This window comes from Melopsittacus undulatus, chromosome 3 (genome assembly GCF_012275295.1).
Source record: "Melopsittacus undulatus isolate bMelUnd1 chromosome 3, bMelUnd1.mat.Z, whole genome shotgun sequence".
Taxonomy (NCBI): domain Eukaryota; kingdom Metazoa; phylum Chordata; class Aves; order Psittaciformes; family Psittaculidae; genus Melopsittacus; species Melopsittacus undulatus.
This window is the reverse complement of record NC_047529.1, coordinates 99709804-99729219: the sequence shown is the minus strand read 5'-3', so window position 1 is coordinate 99729219 and position 19416 is coordinate 99709804. Positions and strand designations below refer to the sequence as shown.

Genomic DNA, 19416 nt, shown 5'->3' with positions numbered 1-19416 from the left:
CTGCCAGCCTAAAAAGTGTGGAGGAGGTGGAGATTCCCAGCAGGTTGTATGTTCTGTTGTTTTTCCTCTGGTCTGAAAGACAGGAAGAGGAGAAATGTCTTTGCTCTACATTCCCACTTTCTTGGCATGATGAGGTAGCCAGCTAATAAGCAAGTAATTATACATTGAAATATACAGTTCAGTGGCAACACCGTCTGTCTGCAGCAGCTCTGAGAAATGAGGGAAGAAAGTACTGTTTCAGCTCTGCTTGTGTCCCTGCCTCACTGTCTGACTTTGTGTGAGTCACACCTCGACTTTGTGTTTCATCCCCATCTCCTCACCCAAGGATTCTCAATTTTGATCAGAGGTGCAATTCCCGACTGAGACAGCTGTGCCAGTAAAACCCTGTCTGTGAGTGCACATTTATTTGTTGCTTTGCTTAGGAGCAGTGGTAACCCTGGCAAGAACAGCTCTGATGGTGAACTGTGCCTCTCTGCTAGCAGTGCTTCAGTGCTGCACAGCACCTGCACACCTGGATCATGTCCCTAGGCAGCCCCATCCCTGGCTTTTCTAAAATGATTAGAGCAGCTCAACAAAAAAAACACATTTGTAAATGCAGTTTGTGCTTCTATAATTTCCTTCCAATAGGGCTTTTCTGTTAATTCCTTGTATGTGCCATCTCATATTACTTAGTTTTACAATAATAGCCCTTCTAACTCTGGTCTGCTAGAAAATTGTGTTATAAATAGTCATGGTAAGTTTAAACAGAGTATTTCACCATGGGTTTTCTAAAATAGATCAAGGGAAAGACAAGGATGCCACTGTGTCTTGAGGATGTGAGTATATTTAAGCACAGTGAAAACAAGGAGTTTTCTTTTGGACCCACCCCAAAGATAAGGAGGGAGCAGTAACCCTTTTGGGCAGCAGTGTTTTAGAGCATCCATTCAGCAGGCACAATTCCAGATGTTTTCTCTTCTTTGCACATCTAGATTTGTGTGAAGAATTGTTCAGATGCTTTGACTTGAACAGATGGTTTGTTAAAAATGTAGCTGTAGTGTCACTGGACAGGAGGGGAGGGGATCTCTGTGTGTGTGTTTACACACAGGTTCACACAAAGACAAAAATCACTGGATTCTTGAGTCGAGTGTTCCAGTAGCGGCCAAAAATACCTGCAAATGAAGAGGCAAAAATAACTTGTAGGGGTAGCTCATAGACTGTATATAACATGCAACAAGGAAACTACTTTTGCGCAAGTTAATTTTACAGGCTTCATTCTCAAACTCACTTGAGGAGCCAAGCTTTGTGCGCTAGTTTTGCTAGCTATACTTGGGTCATGAGAAGACAGTGGCTTTTGAATTAAGTTAGGGAGGCCAACTGTTCTTGGTTTTTTTACATTCCCCATTTCTCTTCACACTTGGAATTCAAGCATTTATGTTTCCTTACAATCATGCAAGGTCAAAACACTGAGATGAAATAGTGTATATGCAAGTAGTGCCGGGAAACATAAATGAGGGCTGAGAGACCCACGCTCCTAGCAGATGAACTGAGAGAGTTCTTCCTTGTGGAGGTAAGACCTGCAGCACTCTATCCCTTCAAACCTGACCAGTTCACAGGCTCAAAGCAGGGAAGTTCAGTGGCACTAGAGCATCCATTTCCCAGTGAGCAGCAGCTCCTTGCCTTCTCTCCTTAAGCCCAGAAACCCTCTGATGGATTCACCTGCCACCTGGGCTATAGGTACAAGCAGAGTAAGGTGTGAAATGAAATAGGCCATAAAAGTTACTTTGAACTAAAGCGCAAGTGTCCATATTCAGCTTTGCGTAGCTCTGGAGGATATCAGTACACTGGGGCCACTGTACTTCCAATGGGAGCTCTAGCCCCAGGATTTCCAAAACTCAGGTCGAAGCTGTGCTATTTATAATGCTTATGGAAGGAATCTGGGGGGAAGGGAAGATGGGTCAAGCCAGGAGAGAGGATTTATGGTAGTGAAAGGAAACAGCAATCAGTTGGAGAGCTGCTGAAAAGAGAGCAGGAGGAAGCCTCCACTGGAGAACTGGGCTGATTCAGATCTCTCCAGCCAAAACAGCCGTTGATGCCCAGGTGAGCCAGGACTGCATGCTCATTCTCTTGGGCAAAACAAGCCCATACCATCAAAGTTCTGACTGTTGAAGCTGTTTGGACAGTGGCAGTGCACATAGGCCCCTGATAGCTTTGGATTTCTAAGTTTTTCATTGTCATGTTACAGCAAGAGGCTGGTGGAGAGCTGCACCACTGACGAACAGTGTATGGTTGCCTAAAGAGTGGTGGGGCTGCTTCAGGCATTGAATTGCAGCCTACCTAGCACACTGATGAATCTTTCTGTAACCATCTCTCCCAGCTCTTGTGGTCAGGATCTGTAGCAAGGGGAGAGTATGGCAGAAAACCAGTTTTCTCTGCAGCCTCCTTTTTACATCCAAAACACAGATGTTCACCTTTCTGAAGTGAGTGTGGCTCCATCTGGAGACAACAGGGACCGAGGAATTTCTTGTGTGTAATTTTAAGTCAATGTGTTGATAATAAGTCATCTTCCCAAAACCAGATGTGGGCACTGGGCAGCTGAAGTGAGGAGGTACCAGCTGGAGGTTTTCTCACCAACAAGAGGTCTTGAGGCACATGAGCCCACAGCCTTCCCTGAGTGCTCCCACAAAAGTGGCTCTGCAGGGCTGCTTCCTCCTCATTTCAGGCTAGGTGAGATGTGCTCTGTGTGGATGTCTCCACCAAGGTCTAAACTGCAAGGCCTCATCTGAGAGTTGTCCCATGTAGATTTTACTTTTGACTCATGTCAATCAATCATTCCCATGCTGTGAGCTGTGTTTAAAATCTCTCAAAGGAAATACAAGCAGTACAGCCTCTTGGGAGTACTGGCAACTGCTTCAAACACAACCCTCTGGCTGAAGGTATCTGCTTCAAGAGTAGCTCCTTCGCCCTCCCCAGCACCACCACCTCCACCGCAGGGCAGAGATCACACATTTCAGATCATCTGCCTGGCACTGACAAAATCAGCAGTTGATGCACCCTTTCTGTGGCAAAGAAAAAGAACAGGGAAGGATCATGCCCAAACCCTTTGTACCTGATCTCTGAGAAAAATCATCCCTCTCCTGTGCACTCTGGGAGACGTGCTCAGAGAGGGGGCTGCAGCAATGAAAGGAAGTGGAAGAAAGGGAGAACAAGTTCCTTTGACCAGCACCAGCTTGTCATTTTTTTTAACTCACTTTTTACACATGAAAGAGAGGGTGGGAAGGCAGAAGAAAGCATGAATGCAGGAGGAGAAGGAGGCAGAAAGGAAAAAAAGATCAAAGAAAGGGTGAAACAGGAAAAAGATGATCCCAGTGATGCTGAAACACTTGCCTGTGCCCCTATACCAGCCCAAATCTGTCCTAAAGCAAAATAACAGCAGGATCTGTGGCAAACTAGATTTATAAGCTAAAAAGCATAGGGACTGGTAGAAAATGTTGAGTTAGAAGCCTGTAGACTTAGTGCGCAAGAGGTGGGATGTTGTGTGTGTATGTATGAACACTTGACCTGAGGAAAGATGAGTGGCCACATGTTGAGATCACAGGGGTAAGGGGGGGCAATGGTTTTTCCCATAAGCCTTAACCAGTAAACAGATGTTTTTCAAAGTATAATTGGTTAAAGGTAGAAATAGAAAAAACCCATACAATAGCAACCAGCTTTCAGAAACCCCACCATGGCACTGAAACTGGCTGGGAAGTGCAGGGAGGAAGGGTGGTAAAGCTGAGACAGGATGAGTACCTTGGATGAAAAATAGAGATGGGCCCCTTTTAGTACCAAACACTCTCTGGGATGAGGAGAGCTAATCAAAAAAGCAGAGAATACACAAGAGGCTCACAGGTACTACTAGTGTTGTAAAATGCATCTGGGAAGAAATCAAGCACAGCATAAGTGTATTCACTAGAGTGGAGATGAGGAGAACTGAGGACAGCAAAACAGAGCCCTTGGGATTTATAGCCCTATCTTGGCATGCTTCATACTGCAAGCAGGAGATGCCTGGGAGAATTTGGGACAGTAGTAGCACCAGCCTAGTATTAGGGATGGTGAGAAGCACTGCTCTAGGCTAGGACTCTTTTCCCCAAAGAGATGCTGATTCCAGCACTTCATAATGACAGTTTAACTGCATCCTGTCAGTGTAGCTTCACTCATTCTTTTCTATCATCCTGTAGCTTGTGCTTTGCAGAGTACTCAGTGCTGTTACCCCTACTTTGTTTACAACAGTGAGACAGGGCTCCCCCTCCCCACACTCCCTGCTCTCCCTTGCCTTTCCCTGTTCCCTCTCTGGCTCTCTCGCTGCCCTACCTCACTGCTTCAGGCCAGATGCATGCCCCTATGCTGTGCTGTTGCAGAGCCTGTCCCAGCTCAGCCTGTCCCAACAGCATCACAGCAGCCATCCTGTGTGCTCAGCTCCTCAATACAGACCTGCAGTTAGAGTTTTCCCATTTCCCTGCTAACATCTCTGCTGTAGTGCTAGAGAGGCTTTCCCCTTCTGAACTCTTACCTCTCTTGAGCATTTGGAGTCACCCTTGCTTGCCCATTGCCTTTAAGGCTCCCCTTTGTGTTCCTTTTCCCTCCTCACTTTTTATTTCCCTGCCCATGGCAGGGGGGTTGGAACTAGATGATCTTGAGGTCCTTTCCAATCCTAACTATTCTATGATTCTATGATTCTTTTACTAAGCTATAGGAAGGGAAATGCTGCTGCAAAGTTTCCACTTCTGTATGTGTGTATAGGGAGGAAAGGGAAGAAGAGATCAAACTTTAAGGATCCCAGAGACATTCTTGGATGTGGTGCTGAGAAGAAAATGAACAGGAATGAGGTGACAGAAATGTCAGGCCACAAGCTCAAGAGATCACTGGGGCCCAGAGACAGCTGCATCATCCCATGAAAGAAATAAATGACAGACTACACCAGACTATAGCATGAAAACATCTACACAGAGAGAATTAATGTTCTTGCAACTGGACCTTGGCCTCCCACAGCTCTTCAATCGTCTCTTGCCTGGTGACATTGTGCTATATATGATTTGCTCTCTTTGAACAGCACATCTGTCCCAGCAACTGTCTACCTCTTAACATAGCTGTGAAATATAGGTGATGTTGTATGTATAAATATTTCAAAGAGACAGGACTCATTGGACAAGTAGGGTCTTGAGAAGCAACCAGAAACACTGATTCCCAGCTGGAAAGATAGGACAAATACGTTCTGTGGAAACAGACTAGGGGAAGAAAAATATGCTTCACCTTTGCTTTTTGACAAGTGGAATCGCTACAGAGTAGTTTCTGTATGACAATCATCTACTTGCTTAGCAAGTGTACATAGGAGTGCTGGCTTGCTGTCATCCATTGGAAACACCAGTTATGAATGTTAGGATTTATTAGGCCTCAACCAATAATTAATTACCTTATTTAGCAAATGCAGTTATGTAGTTGTGTTTTGGCAGAATTTTTTTGCACTCAGAGCATACTTTGACAATTTACTTTGAAATTCATTTTTCAGAAGCATTTGTGCCACTGAAACATGTGAGCCTGTGCACTGAATGTTAACACAAAAAGGGGTGTAAAGTGCATATTTTGGGGATTTTTTTTAGACTCATTATTCAGATATGTAACACATAAGTCATTCAAACTTTGAGGCACTATTCCACAATCTAATGAGAATCCCTGGGAAAAAAAAATACAAAAAAACCCACAAAAAAAAAAACCCGGCAAGGCTACAGAATGCCCCATAAATATCCTTATTTCAAAATTATGAGTAGAAAAGACAGGATTCATATCTCTATGTTTGGGTTTGTTTTTTTTAATCACTGTGAACTTTCCTGGATCTGCAAACATCTCTTCACCTCATTTCCTTGTGTTGTTTTCGGCTTGCTCCATGAAGATGTGGACAATTATAATTTTTCTCAGCAGCAGCAGCTTCTGCTTCTCCTCATGCCCTAGTAATGGGGCTGCCCTACTTGTCCTCCCAGTGCTGGCCACCTCCTTCTTACCTCTACGCCCTTTATTAATGTTGGATTAAATCCTTCTCCGGTGAAGATTTGTTGTATTAAAAATAAACTTGCTCACATCAGGTGCTTTCATAAAGTGCTCCGCTACGTGCTATCATCTTGGGAAAGGACACCTCAGAGTGCCACAGTTTCTTGGCAAATGTTCTTTTATCTTGGGGGGGGGGGGGGGGGGGGGGGGAGGAATAAAATATAAATGGGATAAACCCCAAATAATCTAACAAAGCAGTTCTATACTGGCGATATCCTGAGAAGTGAGGGAATAGGGTTCAGTGTGAGACCTGTCTGCCTTGCCTCCCACATGAGGGGATGCTGGTCACTGGGGGAAGCTGCTCTGCCCGTAAAGCCGTTCTCCTCCTGGTGCATGCTATTGCTTTCCTCTCCCGCTGAGCACCGCTTACAGCAGAAATAATCGCTTACTAATTAGCGGCTATATCTATTAATTGTTTGGGTTTTAGAGCATGACTCAGCAACCAGCCTCTCCCTGGCTGGTTGTTTTCAATATTATATATTATTACTTCTTTCAATATTTTATATCTTTCAACATTGTTAAGTTTTTAATTGCATTTTTATCCAGGGAGTGATCTGTTCACATGGCGATCCAGTGCCTCTTCCCGTCCGCTTTCCTTCCTGGTAGAGCTCCCGCCGGTAGCCCCAGTGGCGAGCGGCCATCGATGCAGAGCCGCGGGGCACCGCGCAACGGAGCAGCACCATGAGCTGCGTGGGACCGCCGAGCCCACGGGTGGCCTAAGCAGCATTTTACCTATCCCCCAGCAAAGCAGATGGAGGTAAGGATGGCGAAGCAGGGCTCCGCATCGGCGCTCCGGGTGCCGGTGGGGATAACCGGGATGACCGGTCGGGCAGCATCTCCTTCCGCAGATCTCCTCCCATCCCGGGGTCTCCACCCGGACCCTGAGCGGCGGGGGTAGGAAAGCACAGCTCCCTCGCTCCGGGTTTTATGGACGATCATCAGCACAGCCCCACTGGTACCGCCGATTCCCGCAGCCATGCACCGGGCTGGGGTTCCGCACAGCACCCCCGCCGCACTTAGCCCCCCGATCCGCCGCTCCCGAGCAGCATTCACAAGGCAGCCCCACCACCCTGGAACCTCCTGGGGGAGAGGCCAGAAAACTTTGCTGGTACCAGCCATCGCCGGCACAGGAGACACCCCTCACCCCCTCAGGCAATCTGCGCTCCTTTTTCCCCCCCTCCCCGACTCGCTGCCCGTACAAGCGCCAAGAGGTCCCCCCGTCCCCGGGCTTTCCACATCTCAAGTCCCACCCGGGAGAAGCCAACCTTGCCGCTAGTGTCCTGAGGATGGAGAGACCCCTGGCTGACGGCTGATCTCTCCGCCCGAAGCAAGTCCCTTTCTCTCCCTAGCCTTGCGGTGCTGTCTCTAACTGGGCCGGGGCGAGGGGAGGCTCGCAGAACTGGGCAGGAGGCAGGGCTCTGCAAAGCACGGCTGCTTTAATTGGCTCCCTTTTATTTTTTTTTTAACTGAAGAGAAATGAAATGGTGAAGAGGGGAGGAGAAAACCTGGAAAGCCAAAGGGGAGGAAATCACGGTGCGCCCGGCAGAGCGACAGGCAGGGAGGGTGAGGCTGCCCCGGGCAAGCCTGGCCGGTGGGGCCATAGGGGAGCCGTGCGGTGCCTCCCGGCCTCCCCGTCGGGGACCGGTGGAGCAGAGCGCCCCGGGGCTGATCGGGGAGCGGTGACGCTCCCAGCAACTTTTGCAGGAGATTTTGGCTCTTCGGGAAGAAGCGGTGGGGCACGGACCTGCCAAGCGGTTTCCAGCCGGCGTCTGGCAGGAGTAACCCAACTTTCTGCAGCTTCTTGGCCCTTCTCGGCGGCTCCTCCCAGGTGCAGCCCCTGTTAGTTCCCACCGGGAGCTCCGGCAGCCGCATCGAGGGAGTGCGACGCGAACCCCTCCAGAGCCGCAAATCATCTGCGAGGCGGGAGGAGCACTAAAGCAGCAGAGGCAAGGCACCCACCCGAGGCCGGCAGACGACATAAGAGAAAGTTTTGAAGGGAGAAGGACCTGTCAGGCTAGGGTGGAGGCGAAGAAAGCCTGGCTGAGCAGCAGGCGATGCGAGGGTGCGTGCTCTGGCTGCTCCCCGCTTGCTTCTCCCTTCAGGTTGGCTGGGGCGATGCAGTGCAGCTGGGGAAGCTCTTGGGAGCCTCTCTAAAAGAAAAAAAAATCCTTCCTGGATTTGATTAATTACAACAATCCCCTCCCCAGAAGATCAGGAAAATAGGAGAGAGCATCACCTACCTCTCCCTCCGCCTTTCAGCAACTGGCTCCTACCCCCACCCTTCCTTCCCCCCCTTTTTCTCCACCTCCCTCTCCCCGTTTGCTCTTGGGGCTGCGGCCAGAGCCTTGTCGGAGGAGGAAGGCTGAGGACTCTCCCAAGTTGGCCCCAGTTGGCAGCACTTCGGGCAGCGCTTGGCGGCTCCCACCGAACAAAGAACCCCCTTTTCCCGCAGGGGCCGGAGGCAGCCGGGCCCCTCTCCTCCCTGGTGCCCTGGGCTGGCTTCTCCGAGGCCCCTGCGGGCGGGTGCGGCTGCCCGTTTTCCTGGAGACCCTCGAGAACCTGGCGAGGGGAAGTGGGAAGCAGCGCCCCGCTTTCCTGCCCTCCTCTCTGCCTCCTTCCCTCGCTCCCTCCCTCCTTTTTTTTTTTTATTTTCCTTATTTTCTTTTTATTTTCCTTCCTTTTTTTTTTTTTTTTTTTAAATTCCATCCTCAGGCGGCCCCGGTGGGGGAGTTCGGGGGGTTCCTCCCCGTCCCTCCCTCTGCCCGAGGGGCGCCGCTGCCCGGCGCAAAGCCGGGCGCATGGGGTGGCGTTCCGGGAGGCTTTCGTCTGCTTCTCTCTCCCCCGCCGGATGCTGCCAGGGCTGTTTTGGCTGCTTTTCTTCGTCGGCGATGAAGGCTCTGCCTTGAAGATGGAGATGATCTGGGTTTTATTCCTGTCTCTGGTGCCGGTGTACAGCAGGGGACAAGGGGTTTACGGTAAGAGACGCTGTCGCGGTCGCTGTTTGGGGAGGTGAGGGCTCAGACAACGGCGGTGGGATCAAAGTTAAAAAGCACCTGCAGGAGAAAGTAAATGATGCCGGCGAAGCTCGTCGCAGCCCGAGCGGAGAGATTCATGCAGCAATAAGGCTTCCAGCGCCTGTAGTCACTTCATGATTTCTCTCTGTAACCCCTGGCACCGCTGGTGTAGGAGCCGGCCGAGGTGTCGCGCCGGGAGCCGGGCATGAGAGAGCTGCCGCGGGCGGCAACGACCCCCGGGCCCGGCCCTGTCCCCTGTGGACGCCTCGCTGATGCTGTGCGGAACGCGGCGGCGCGGCGCTGGGAGCACTCCGAGTTGTAGTTTCTTTGGGGCGGGGGGGGGCCTGTGTATCCCCTCCCTGCGCAGCCCTTGTGGGCTTTCTGCCTTGCCCGAGCACCGTACGGGGAAGCACAGCGAAGGGCGGCCGCCGATGCCTCGCCGAGGCTTGGTGCCTGGGGTCTCCTTTGCGGCCGGGGCAGCCCGCTAGCCCAGTCGCCAGGGTCTGCCTGGCTCGGTGGGGCTGGCTCAGCTCCTCCCGCCCGCCTCACGGCGACCCCCTCCGGGCTCCCTTCCCTCCCCGGGTGCGAGGGCTGAGGCTGCTTTTGCACCCTGTTGAACTTTGCTACCTATTTTCTTCTTCAGATTGTGATTGTGTGTTGGGGGTGCTGGGCTGTGCCAGAGCTGATGTCGAGCTGCTTGGCTTTTTTCTGTTATCATCATCATTATTATTACTATTGCAATGGTGTTTATTTCCTCTCCTTGCTTGCAGGCGGGGTGGCAAATAGCAACCTCGAAGGTCCTCCCCCCTCCCCCCGCCATGAGAGGTTAGCTTCCACAGCCCCTCAGGGGCAGCAGAGGCTGGGGACGGCACCCTGTCCCCCGCTGAGCACAAGCCCTGTGTGGAGAGAACAGCCGGGATTCACTTTAGCCAGCCGCACAGCCCCCCCTTCCCTCTGCCAGCCCTCTCTTGATTCTTGCTTTACAAGATCTGCATTTCCAATACACTGGGAAAAAATAAATAAAAGCAACCCACAAGACTTGCCTCTTATAACAAGCCGGCTTTATCTTGGCTTACAACTCAGTTGTGCGTTGCTGTAAAGTCCTTCTGGAAGGCATGCCTCTGCCTCTAACGAGCCAAGCTCTCTGAGCTCTAAAGAGAGACCCCAGTGAGAGAATCCAGCCCCCCCGCTCCCTCTTTTCTAACAGCACGCAGCCAGTCTCTTGTGTGAGCTCTGGCAAAGATCAGTTCAGTCTCACTGACTATGGGTAAGTCTTTGTAGGTCACTTTTTAATGATGTATTTCTTTAATGGAAACAATTCCTCCTTTCTCCTTGAGGACTGGGATGTTAGTTTGATTTTGGGTCCGTTTTGTAAAATAACCATTTTAAATAGAGGGTGTTTAGCTTCTTTATTTTATTTTTGTTGTTCCTTCCTCTCAGTATATGGATTTTCTCCCAGTCTGCATGTCCAGAGGAAAATTTTAGGACCCTCTGAAGGCTGGAAAGATGAGAAGTAGAATGAGTTTGTGGTAAAGAAGCCTGGTCAGGGCAGGTTATTTAATCCTTTAAAACACGTAATCTCCTTCTAGCTTGAACTTCTGTTATTGTGTTTTAGTGTACTCGCTGGTGAGTAGCTGTCACTTGCTGTAGAATGGTCTCTGCTCAGCATCGCAGCCAGGGGGACAGAGCTTAAACTTGGTTTTGTTTAAATGTGCTTTAGAAGGTTGCCTCTTGTGTTTTTTCATCCACTTCAGTGAGCTTGCATTTGATAGAGTTGCTGCTAAATTAGATCTTCAGAATAACTTACTAATGTTTTTGTCTTTTTCTCTCAGAAAGAGATTGGAGAAGCTGTATACAAAAGAAAGCACAGATATAGACATGCACTAAGAGGAAAGCATCCTTTTAAGCCAAAATGGTACACTATTTCTATCTATTCTCCTATTTAACTACACAAAGGAGAAACCTAGTCCCTTCTTTCCTTTCCTCTCCCCTCCCTTACCTATTCAAACTATTGAGACCATCAGAAGCCTTAACAAGCAACTGTGGCTGAGTGCAGCCCAGAGCAGTCTTGTGGAATCAGCACACTGCAACTTCTGTGGTGACTAATAGTTTTCATATTGTCTTCCCCAATCCTGCCTTCAGTCCACTGCTCTGCACAAATTTCATGCCTTGTGCAACCAGTGCTCTTTGTTTGGGTGCAAGATTGCTGTTATTGATGGCTTGAGCAGAGCCAGATTGATACTGTTTTATTTGCAAGGATAAATAAAGCAGGATTAGAAACTAGTCCTTCTACCCCCTCCACTTTGGTTTGTCCTAAATGTTAGTCTCTCGCCATAGCTTTAAGCTTTACTGAAGTGTTCAGTGTTGTGAATGTTGGTATCATGTGGCACTTAAGGTAGAAATGACAGGAACTTGAGTATCATGTTTTAGATCTGTTCTTCTGCTTTTGAATATTTATTTATGGAGATGGGGAGAGGCATCTATATGGTTCTATAAATATATTTTACTTTAGTAAATCTGATGAGATTAAATCAGATTAAAAAAGATAAACTACCCATTTGATGTACCCTTTAAATAATACACCCACATGGATGTGCACAAAAGACCTCTGTCTAGGACAGTGGAGTTGTTGGAGAGGTTTATTGAGATGAATGGTATAAATAAAATGTGTGTAAGGGGGTTTCTGGGAAAGGAGTATTTGCAATGGAGGTGCAATTTAATTAGGAGTCAAGGTGCTTTTTGCTGCTACCTGGAGAGGCTTGTTAGATAAATAGGCATTTGTTGTAATGACTGAAGTGTGTCTGAAACCCTCTTCTCACAGCTGATACCATCCTTTCAGCCTTGTTGGTTGCAGCGAGACAAGGCTGGCCTGATAGGGAAGGCAGTTCAGCAGACTGCTAAGAAACAGTTTTTTACTGGCCTTTTGTGGTACACTGTTTCCCAAACTGTGTGTGCCTTCCAGACCTGGTGTGTTAATGCTGCTGGTCAGGATGAGGAGCAAGCTGAACAGATCTTTAGGAAATGTCAGAATTTGGGGGGAGGGAAGAAGAAGTAAGGAGAAAGAGGATTTGCCCTTTCAGCCTTGGAGTGAAAGACTGTAAAAACTATAAAGGGGGGGAAGGGGGGGTGGAAGGGTGGTGTCCAAAGGGAGGAGTATGTCTAGTTGGCCTTGCAGAATTCAGGGTATGCATAGCTCTGTCACAGAGCTGTTGCTTTGCTTACTCCATGTGTAGATTATAATTAACATGTCTGGGTTGTCTTGCAGCTAGCACAGTCCAGCTGCTCAGCAGTGGCCTTTCAGGCTAAATAAGCCTCGGATGTTTTGTCTGTGACTCTCATAATTCACTTGTGAAAAAGGCATTTTGGGAATGGTCATCACAATGTGTGATGAAGGGCTACAGCGAGGTGATGGAATAAAGGAGGTTTAGGCGGGGCAGCAGGGAAAGCTGGCTGGCACTGTGATCAGAGGGGCTAGATGGGCTGCATTGCTTCAGGCGCTGGGAACTGGCTGGGGAGGGGGGGGGAAGCTTTCACAGAGTAATCTTGCCCTAGCCTCTGAGGTGGGGAATAAATGACCCAGTAAAGCTCTCTCTTTAAAGAGACACCACCACACTGAATCACTCCTGAAGTGTCATTACAGGCAGCCAAAAGATCTAGTGAAAGAATGTTCTCTTGCGTCTGCGATGAAGGAGTGTCATGGTAAAACATAACCTGGGTTTAGGCCATAAACATCTGCACTTTTTCACTTCGCGTTCATGTGACACGATTTGTTTTCTGCTCCTTTTACCTGTAAAGTAAACCTCTTTTCCTAGAGTTTTCAATGAAGTGCCTTGCACTCTCCTCTTGCAACCTGTGTCTGTGCCTGTCTTGCGGCCAGTTTCTGGGGGCACAGACACACTGATGTTAACCTTGAGCTGGTGACCTGGATCAGTCCCTCCCCCCTGCTGCTGCCTCTAGCTGTTTTACCAGTTGGAACAGGAGTCCAGACCTGAAGCTCTTCAGCTCTCTTGTGTTATCCCAGTGTACCACCTGTGCCTTCAGAAATGGGTGAGCAGATTGCTGGCTAAGCTTGTGATGGAGCTGGTTCCTGTGAGCCACTTCTTGGCTGATTCTGTTTGAAAAATGTGATGCATGAGCACAGTGGTCCTCCAAACTATATATATATACATGTGTGTGTATATATATATATATATATATATATATATATATATCCTTTGTGCGCAGCCATTTCCTCTTGTTGTCCAGCCCTTAAATCTGTGGTAGTTTAGGCTGTAGCCTTTTGGTTACAGGAATGAGTTTTGTAACTGGACGGCTAGAGAAAGTCTCACCAAAGGATTGGGTCAGTTCAAGATTTGCATAGCCCTTCAGCAGCTCTCTAAGGTCGAGGCATTAAATCTGTGCAATCCTGTGCTTCAGAATGCTTTGCTGTTCTCCAGCTGTAGTGTATCAGATTCACCCTCCCGTGACACTCAAGCCTCTGTTTTTAGGTCAGGTCAGTAGCTTCACACACCAGATAAGCCCTCAATTGGCTTTAATATGCAGTTCTAGAAAACTGACATTATCCTCTTGACAGGTTGTTTGCAACTTGTTGGTAGAAGTCAAAATATTTCACTATAGGTGTCATCAGAAACCACCATCCTATGCTAATTTTTGTGGGAACATGAAGACAGATGTTGAATAATTTGACATGAGCAGCATAGCTTTTAAAATTATCACTGTGTCAGGCATGAACTTTTTTTTTTGTTTTTGAAATATATATATATATATATGTATTTCAGATGAGTTTGAGAGAGGGAAGGAAGATACAGCAAGTGGCTCCCAGTAAGTGGAAGACACAGCAGAAGGTGGCCTTGGAGGTTCAGTAGTCAAATAAGCAATTCAGCAGTGGCAGTAAGCGATGCTATGCTGCTGAGGCTGCTGTTCTTATTTTTAAGTAACAAGACAAAGTGACTTCCATGCTGGTAACTCAGAGATCTTGTGACACTTCACATCAGCCAGAAGCCCCACTATTTTGCCTGTGTTTTTATTGGAGTTGCTGCTATTCTGCTTGCTTGAATAGTGCAATTGCAGGCTTCCAGTCCCTCCCTCCACACACACCATGCTCTCTTGGTTCATTAAGCACAGTCTATGGGTAAGAGTCTTGCCTGCATGGCTATGGGTTATTATGAAGAGGGCAGACTTGGGGCTCGGGGAAAAATTGTGTTTACCCAATGCCAATATGCTGGCAAAAGCAATATATAGAGAGATGAAAAGCTGAATCATACAGTATCAGATAGGAACAGGGTCCTCAAGCATCATCTTGTCAAACCTGTCTAAGCAAAGCATGACCTAAAGTATATGTCCCAGCACCTTTTCCAGCCAAATCTTAAAAGTGTCTGGTGTTGGGGAATCCACCACTTCCCTGGGGAGATTATTCCAGTGGCTGATTGTTGTCACTGTGAAAAAGTTTCCTCTTGTGTCCAGTAGTAATCTCACGAGGAATACCTGTGCCTGTTCCCCCTTGTCTTTTCCATGTCACTCTTTGTAAAAATCGAGTCTCTATTTTCTTTGTTGCCACCTGTTAAATACGGGAACATGGTGATGAGGTGTCCCCTCCTGAGCCTTCTTTTTTGAGACTGCTTCTGTTGGAGGGTGTTTCTTTGTTTATAGAAATGTCCTGAGCCTCACCTGCAACAGTCATCTTCAGTCAGCATAACCCAAGTCCCAGGGTCAACTGGTTCTCTGGAGAGACAGTTCTCTGGTGAAGTTTTCATGAGGGTATGTGAGATGTTAATATTTACTGGGGCATTGGGGTTGCTGAATTGTGTCCTCAGAGGGGGCTGTATTTTGCTGTGGAGATGAACCTTCAAGGCAATAGGCAGTGAAGACTGTTGGTTTGTTCTCAGAGATGCTGTGGGTACCCACATCTGGTAATACAATGTGGTTTTCTTCAGGCTACGAACTCAGGTCTTATGCAGGCTCAGACTATTAAGACTTTTGAGATCATTTCTGCTCTCAAGCAGTCAAGGTAAACATAGCAAATATCCATGTCCCAGCCACCTTTTGCCAATCATTGTCTGTTGGTGTTGCACGGGTTGAAATTTAGAAGGGGAAAATGTGCCAATGTCCCCACAGCTTATGGGTGAATCAAAGGGATACAGCATGGATTCTGCATAGCAGCTTGCAGGTCTGGCAGGACCTCCAGCATCCATCAGAGAGTGATGTGCTGTGAGAAGTAGGAGAGGGGAATGCATGTATTTCAGGTCTCTGTGCCCATGTTAGGATCCAAACTACTTGCTTTGGAAAGAGAAATGCTTTACTCTGTTCCTTAGTTAGGGAAAAGAGGTTGAAGGAGCAACAGAAGTTTGGGTTTCATAGCCAAGCACTTGCTTAGTGTTTAAAAGAAGTAATTAAATGTGTGATAACCCGTGGAGCCGACAATAAAAAAAAAAAAACCTCCTTTGAAGAGGTAGACAAGAACTCGAGAGGTGGAGCCAGGAAAGAGATCTTCGGGCATCAGCTTGGCTCAACAAAAGTCAGAGGAGGGCTGTTGCCAACAGGTTAGCAGTGACAGGGTTTGCTGCGAGGCTGAGATTTTTCCATGTCCTGTGTCGGGAAGGCAGGCTTGTCTCCCAGCTTCTTCCCTTGACGGCACAGCGCGCCAGCTGCAGGAGACTCGTGCTTTCCCTCCCGCCCAAGGGAAAGGCCAGCGAAGCCGCCCGTCCTCCGCCGTCCTGCCTACGGGCTCCCCTCCAGCTGTGGGCACATCTGGGTGGAGGGGCCGGGCCGTGCCGCTCCGCCGCTGCCCGGCAGAGGGAGGCGTTGCACCGACCTGTCCCCGGGGCGGAGGGTGTCCGCCGTGGGAGCCGGACACGCGTGGGGCGGTGGGTCTGGTCAGCGCCAAGCGTCCTCCGTGGGCAGCGCCTCTCGTCCGGAGCCCCCTTGGTGGGCTTCGGGAAACCCGCGTGTCCGTGCTTCCAGCGCCTTCCAGAGAGTGGGAGCAGGGGTGAAGTTTGCGGGAGTGGGCACCCGGGAGTGAGCTGCTGCTTCTCCCAGGTTTTTAGTACTGGCTGCTTGCATGCTGCTCTGCATCTTCCACTGGCTTGTTTTATGATCCGAAGCTCTGTCATGTTGCACCTAAGCAGTTCAGGATCTTTTTACTTTCTTATTATTTACTTATCCTTTTGGTTTTCCTTTCCCCCCTTTGTAATACTCTTGTGGAGTTAGGACAGTGCTGTCCTTTCCTTCTAGAAGCTGTTTGTTGTCTGTTTCCCATAAAAGACCATACAATAAAGTGAGTGCAGGTCTCTTCAGTCCTCAATTAGCTTTCACCTGTAGTCTCCATTTCTGTTTTTCTTCACATACCTGTGTGGTGGTTGGTTTGGGATTCTTTGGGTATTTTTGTTTGGCTGGTTTTGGTTCTCAAAAGGAAAAAGTGGGTTTAAAGGCTTTACAAGAATCTGAACAGATATGAGGGAAGAGGGACCCTCACTCTTAGCTTTGGCTCTTGCAAGAGGAGAAAAGAAGATGGCAAGGTTGTCAGGGTCTCTAGAGTGTTCAGGTGAGGGCATTAGCACTGTGACAGATATTCCTTGCTCTGTGAGGTAGCAGAGGTATTTGATTGATGCTGGTGCTTTGGCTCTAGAAAACTATGACTTAGAGGTCCCATCTAAATGCAGCATTGTCTTCTGAGCACTGTGGCTGCCTACAGGTAGCTCTTTGCACCAGCATATTGGCTGTGCTGTGTCCCAGGTCAGCTTCTGACTACTAATATCTTTAGTTTTAGTGCCCACATACCCTTGGCCATGGCTGGCAAAGGCAGATGCCTGAAGTTAACCAGGGAGCTAGAGAGAGACAGCTGATTGTAAATCATTAGTTCTTTACATTTTTTACTTGTTCTTCTAGACTAGACAAAATGCTTACAGTAGTATATGACTGTATTCCCAAAATCTTCATGTCTACTAATGTTTAACTCCTGTGAGAAGGATGCTCCCTTCGTACACTTCTGTAAAGCACTCTGTGTTCTTAATATCATGCTAGTAATGAGCAGCAGTGTAGACATAGTTGTGTATTTCAGTAGTTGCAAATAAGGTAGGACTACTGGGGACAGCTGTAATGCTGGAGTGACCCCGGGAGTTGGAGTCATCAGGGCTGCTCTGTGAGCAAGTCACAGCTCTGTGCTAGGCTGCAGACCTCCGGAGTGAGTGTGCAGCAAGGTGGTGAGCAAGGATCTCAAGCAGCTTTTATCGATCTGGCCAGCCTCTTGTATTCTTACACTGCAAATCACTCATGGACATGGTATTGGCTCTTATTCCTTTGCTTTAGCTTTCATAGGGGAGATATCATTGATGTAACTAAAAAAATCTGGCTGTGGTGTGCTGGCTTGCGGTTTCTCTCCTGTACGCGTGGTAGTGTAGTATGAATGGCACACAGATACTTTTGTTGTGTTTGTGTAAATGGAAATTATGGCAGGGTGAGGATAGCAATTGACCAAGGTGCAGTAAGAACAGCAGTTTCTAAAGACAAACTAGCAAATGTTGCCTAAAGAAGAACTGACATAACATTGAAAGCTGAAGTCAAGCTGTGAGAAAGGCTTTAGGATGTCTGCAAGTGAACATTTACACAAGAGTAGCTGCTTGTCATTGCTGCTTCTGTTTCAGAAGGAAATGGTCCTTCACTAAGTGGCTTAAATTGTTTTAAAATAAATGTGGATGGGAATCTCGTGCATCTCTTGTGTGCCTTTGTGATGAAATAAAAAGGAAAATAGGTGATTCAGACAGATGTTTGAGAAATGTGGCAAAATGGCTTTTGCCTGCAAATGTTGTTTCACGTTCTGGTGCTTGTTTTCTGCCTTGCACATTGGAAAAAGGGCATGTGTAGAGTGAAGAGTTACTGCTTCTTGCTAAGCTTAATAGTCAGCTTATTCTTAGACCATCCCTCAGAATAGTGAAATGTGAGGAATGGATGCTCATAAAAGTAACCTGAGCAGCAAGAGCCAGTTTGGGAGAATGAACTATCCTGCCACTCAAGTGAATCCAGTTGTGGTGTTAAGAAAACTGGTCTGGGGCATTTCCACTGCAGTTGTAAGACCCCGAAAATCCCTCTTGGAGTGCATAAGTATGATCTGTTGTGGGTTTATGTGATTCCCATCACTGCAGTATCTATGAACTTCCACCCTTACAGTGCCTCTGTTGCCTACGGCTATTCCACTCTGCATGTGGGCAAATGAGATGGAGATTAAGTGATTTGCCTGTGGCAGAATGGAGAATCGAACATCAGCAAAGTTTTAACCATCCTTTTCTCTCTGGTAAAGTGCAGTTGGTGTGAAGCGCAATCCCTGTTGCTGACAGATCCAAGGTAAATGCGTCCTCAGTAGGAAGCAATAAGCCACTGAAAAGAGGCTCTGATCCCTTTATCTCATAATCAAGCTTTTTTAAATAAGAAAACAAAACGATATTTTATCTTTCACTATTAATTTAGCTGATCTTTGCTCACAGGTTAGGATTTATTTTGGGGCATAAAATAAATGGAGGTCTTCTAGAAGTTGAGCCTTAACTGTACAACACTGGGAGAGAAAGAAAAATCTTTCAATCATGGGTACGTACATGGATTTTCTGTGTGAATCTGCGGGTGCCTTGAAAAGCTGCTGTGAGGGAGGTGTTGGACCAGGTTAGTTCCTGAATCAGCTGACTCATTCTACAACAATTTAAATTATTTTGCACTTGATCAAAGAAATAGTGTTTCTTACCATGAAAAGCTGTTGTCATGAATGGAAATTACTATTGCTGGTACCCAAGGAAAGAACAAAAACTCTGTGTTTGCCATGAAGGAGCAGAGATTTGGGATAAGGCAGGGGGGGAAGCAGGGAGCCATATCATAGGTACATGATGAGGGAAAGTGTCTGGGACAGAGGAAGTTATGATCACTAGGGTGGAGCTGTGGCTCTAAAATAAGGCTGGATATCAGAGCAGAACACAGCTTTTGAAGAAGCAAAAGAAAATTCTGAATATTCCAACACGTTTTGTTATTTTAAGTATGTGCTAAACCATATTCCTGTTTTTCTTACAAGTCTGAAGATAGGAAGAAATCTCAAGTGTTTGTTTCCCAAATGCTAATGAAGGCTGAAAGGAATTGATGTCAGTGATTACTTTTTTGTTTTTAATTATTTTTGTAAGAGAGAGATTTCATTCGTATTTAGAGCATTTAAAATTCACAAACGTGTTTGAGAAGGGGATTATCTTGATCAGACATCGAAATAATTGCTGACTAAGATGACCACCGTATCTCTGGCAGCGGTCTTGGGACTGGGCAGTGCTGTTAGCTGCAGGTCGGGAAGATCCCTATTTTAAGGTATAGTGAAAGA

The 19416-nt window shown here is 47.5% G+C and overlaps 1 protein-coding gene across 1 annotated transcript in view; it reads left to right on the top strand.

Annotated features, from left to right (window-relative positions):
• The first annotated feature begins 8908 nt into the window (after positions 1 to 8908).
• The window catches only part of MDGA1 (MAM domain containing glycosylphosphatidylinositol anchor 1), a 145409-nt gene continuing 134901 nt past the window's right edge, over positions 8909 to 19416 (top strand). The window contains exon 1 of the mRNA XM_005145328.2: positions 8909 to 9035. Within this exon, the coding sequence (XP_005145385.2) occupies positions 8909 to 9035 (127 nt within the window). The remainder of the gene's footprint in view (positions 9036 to 19416) is intronic.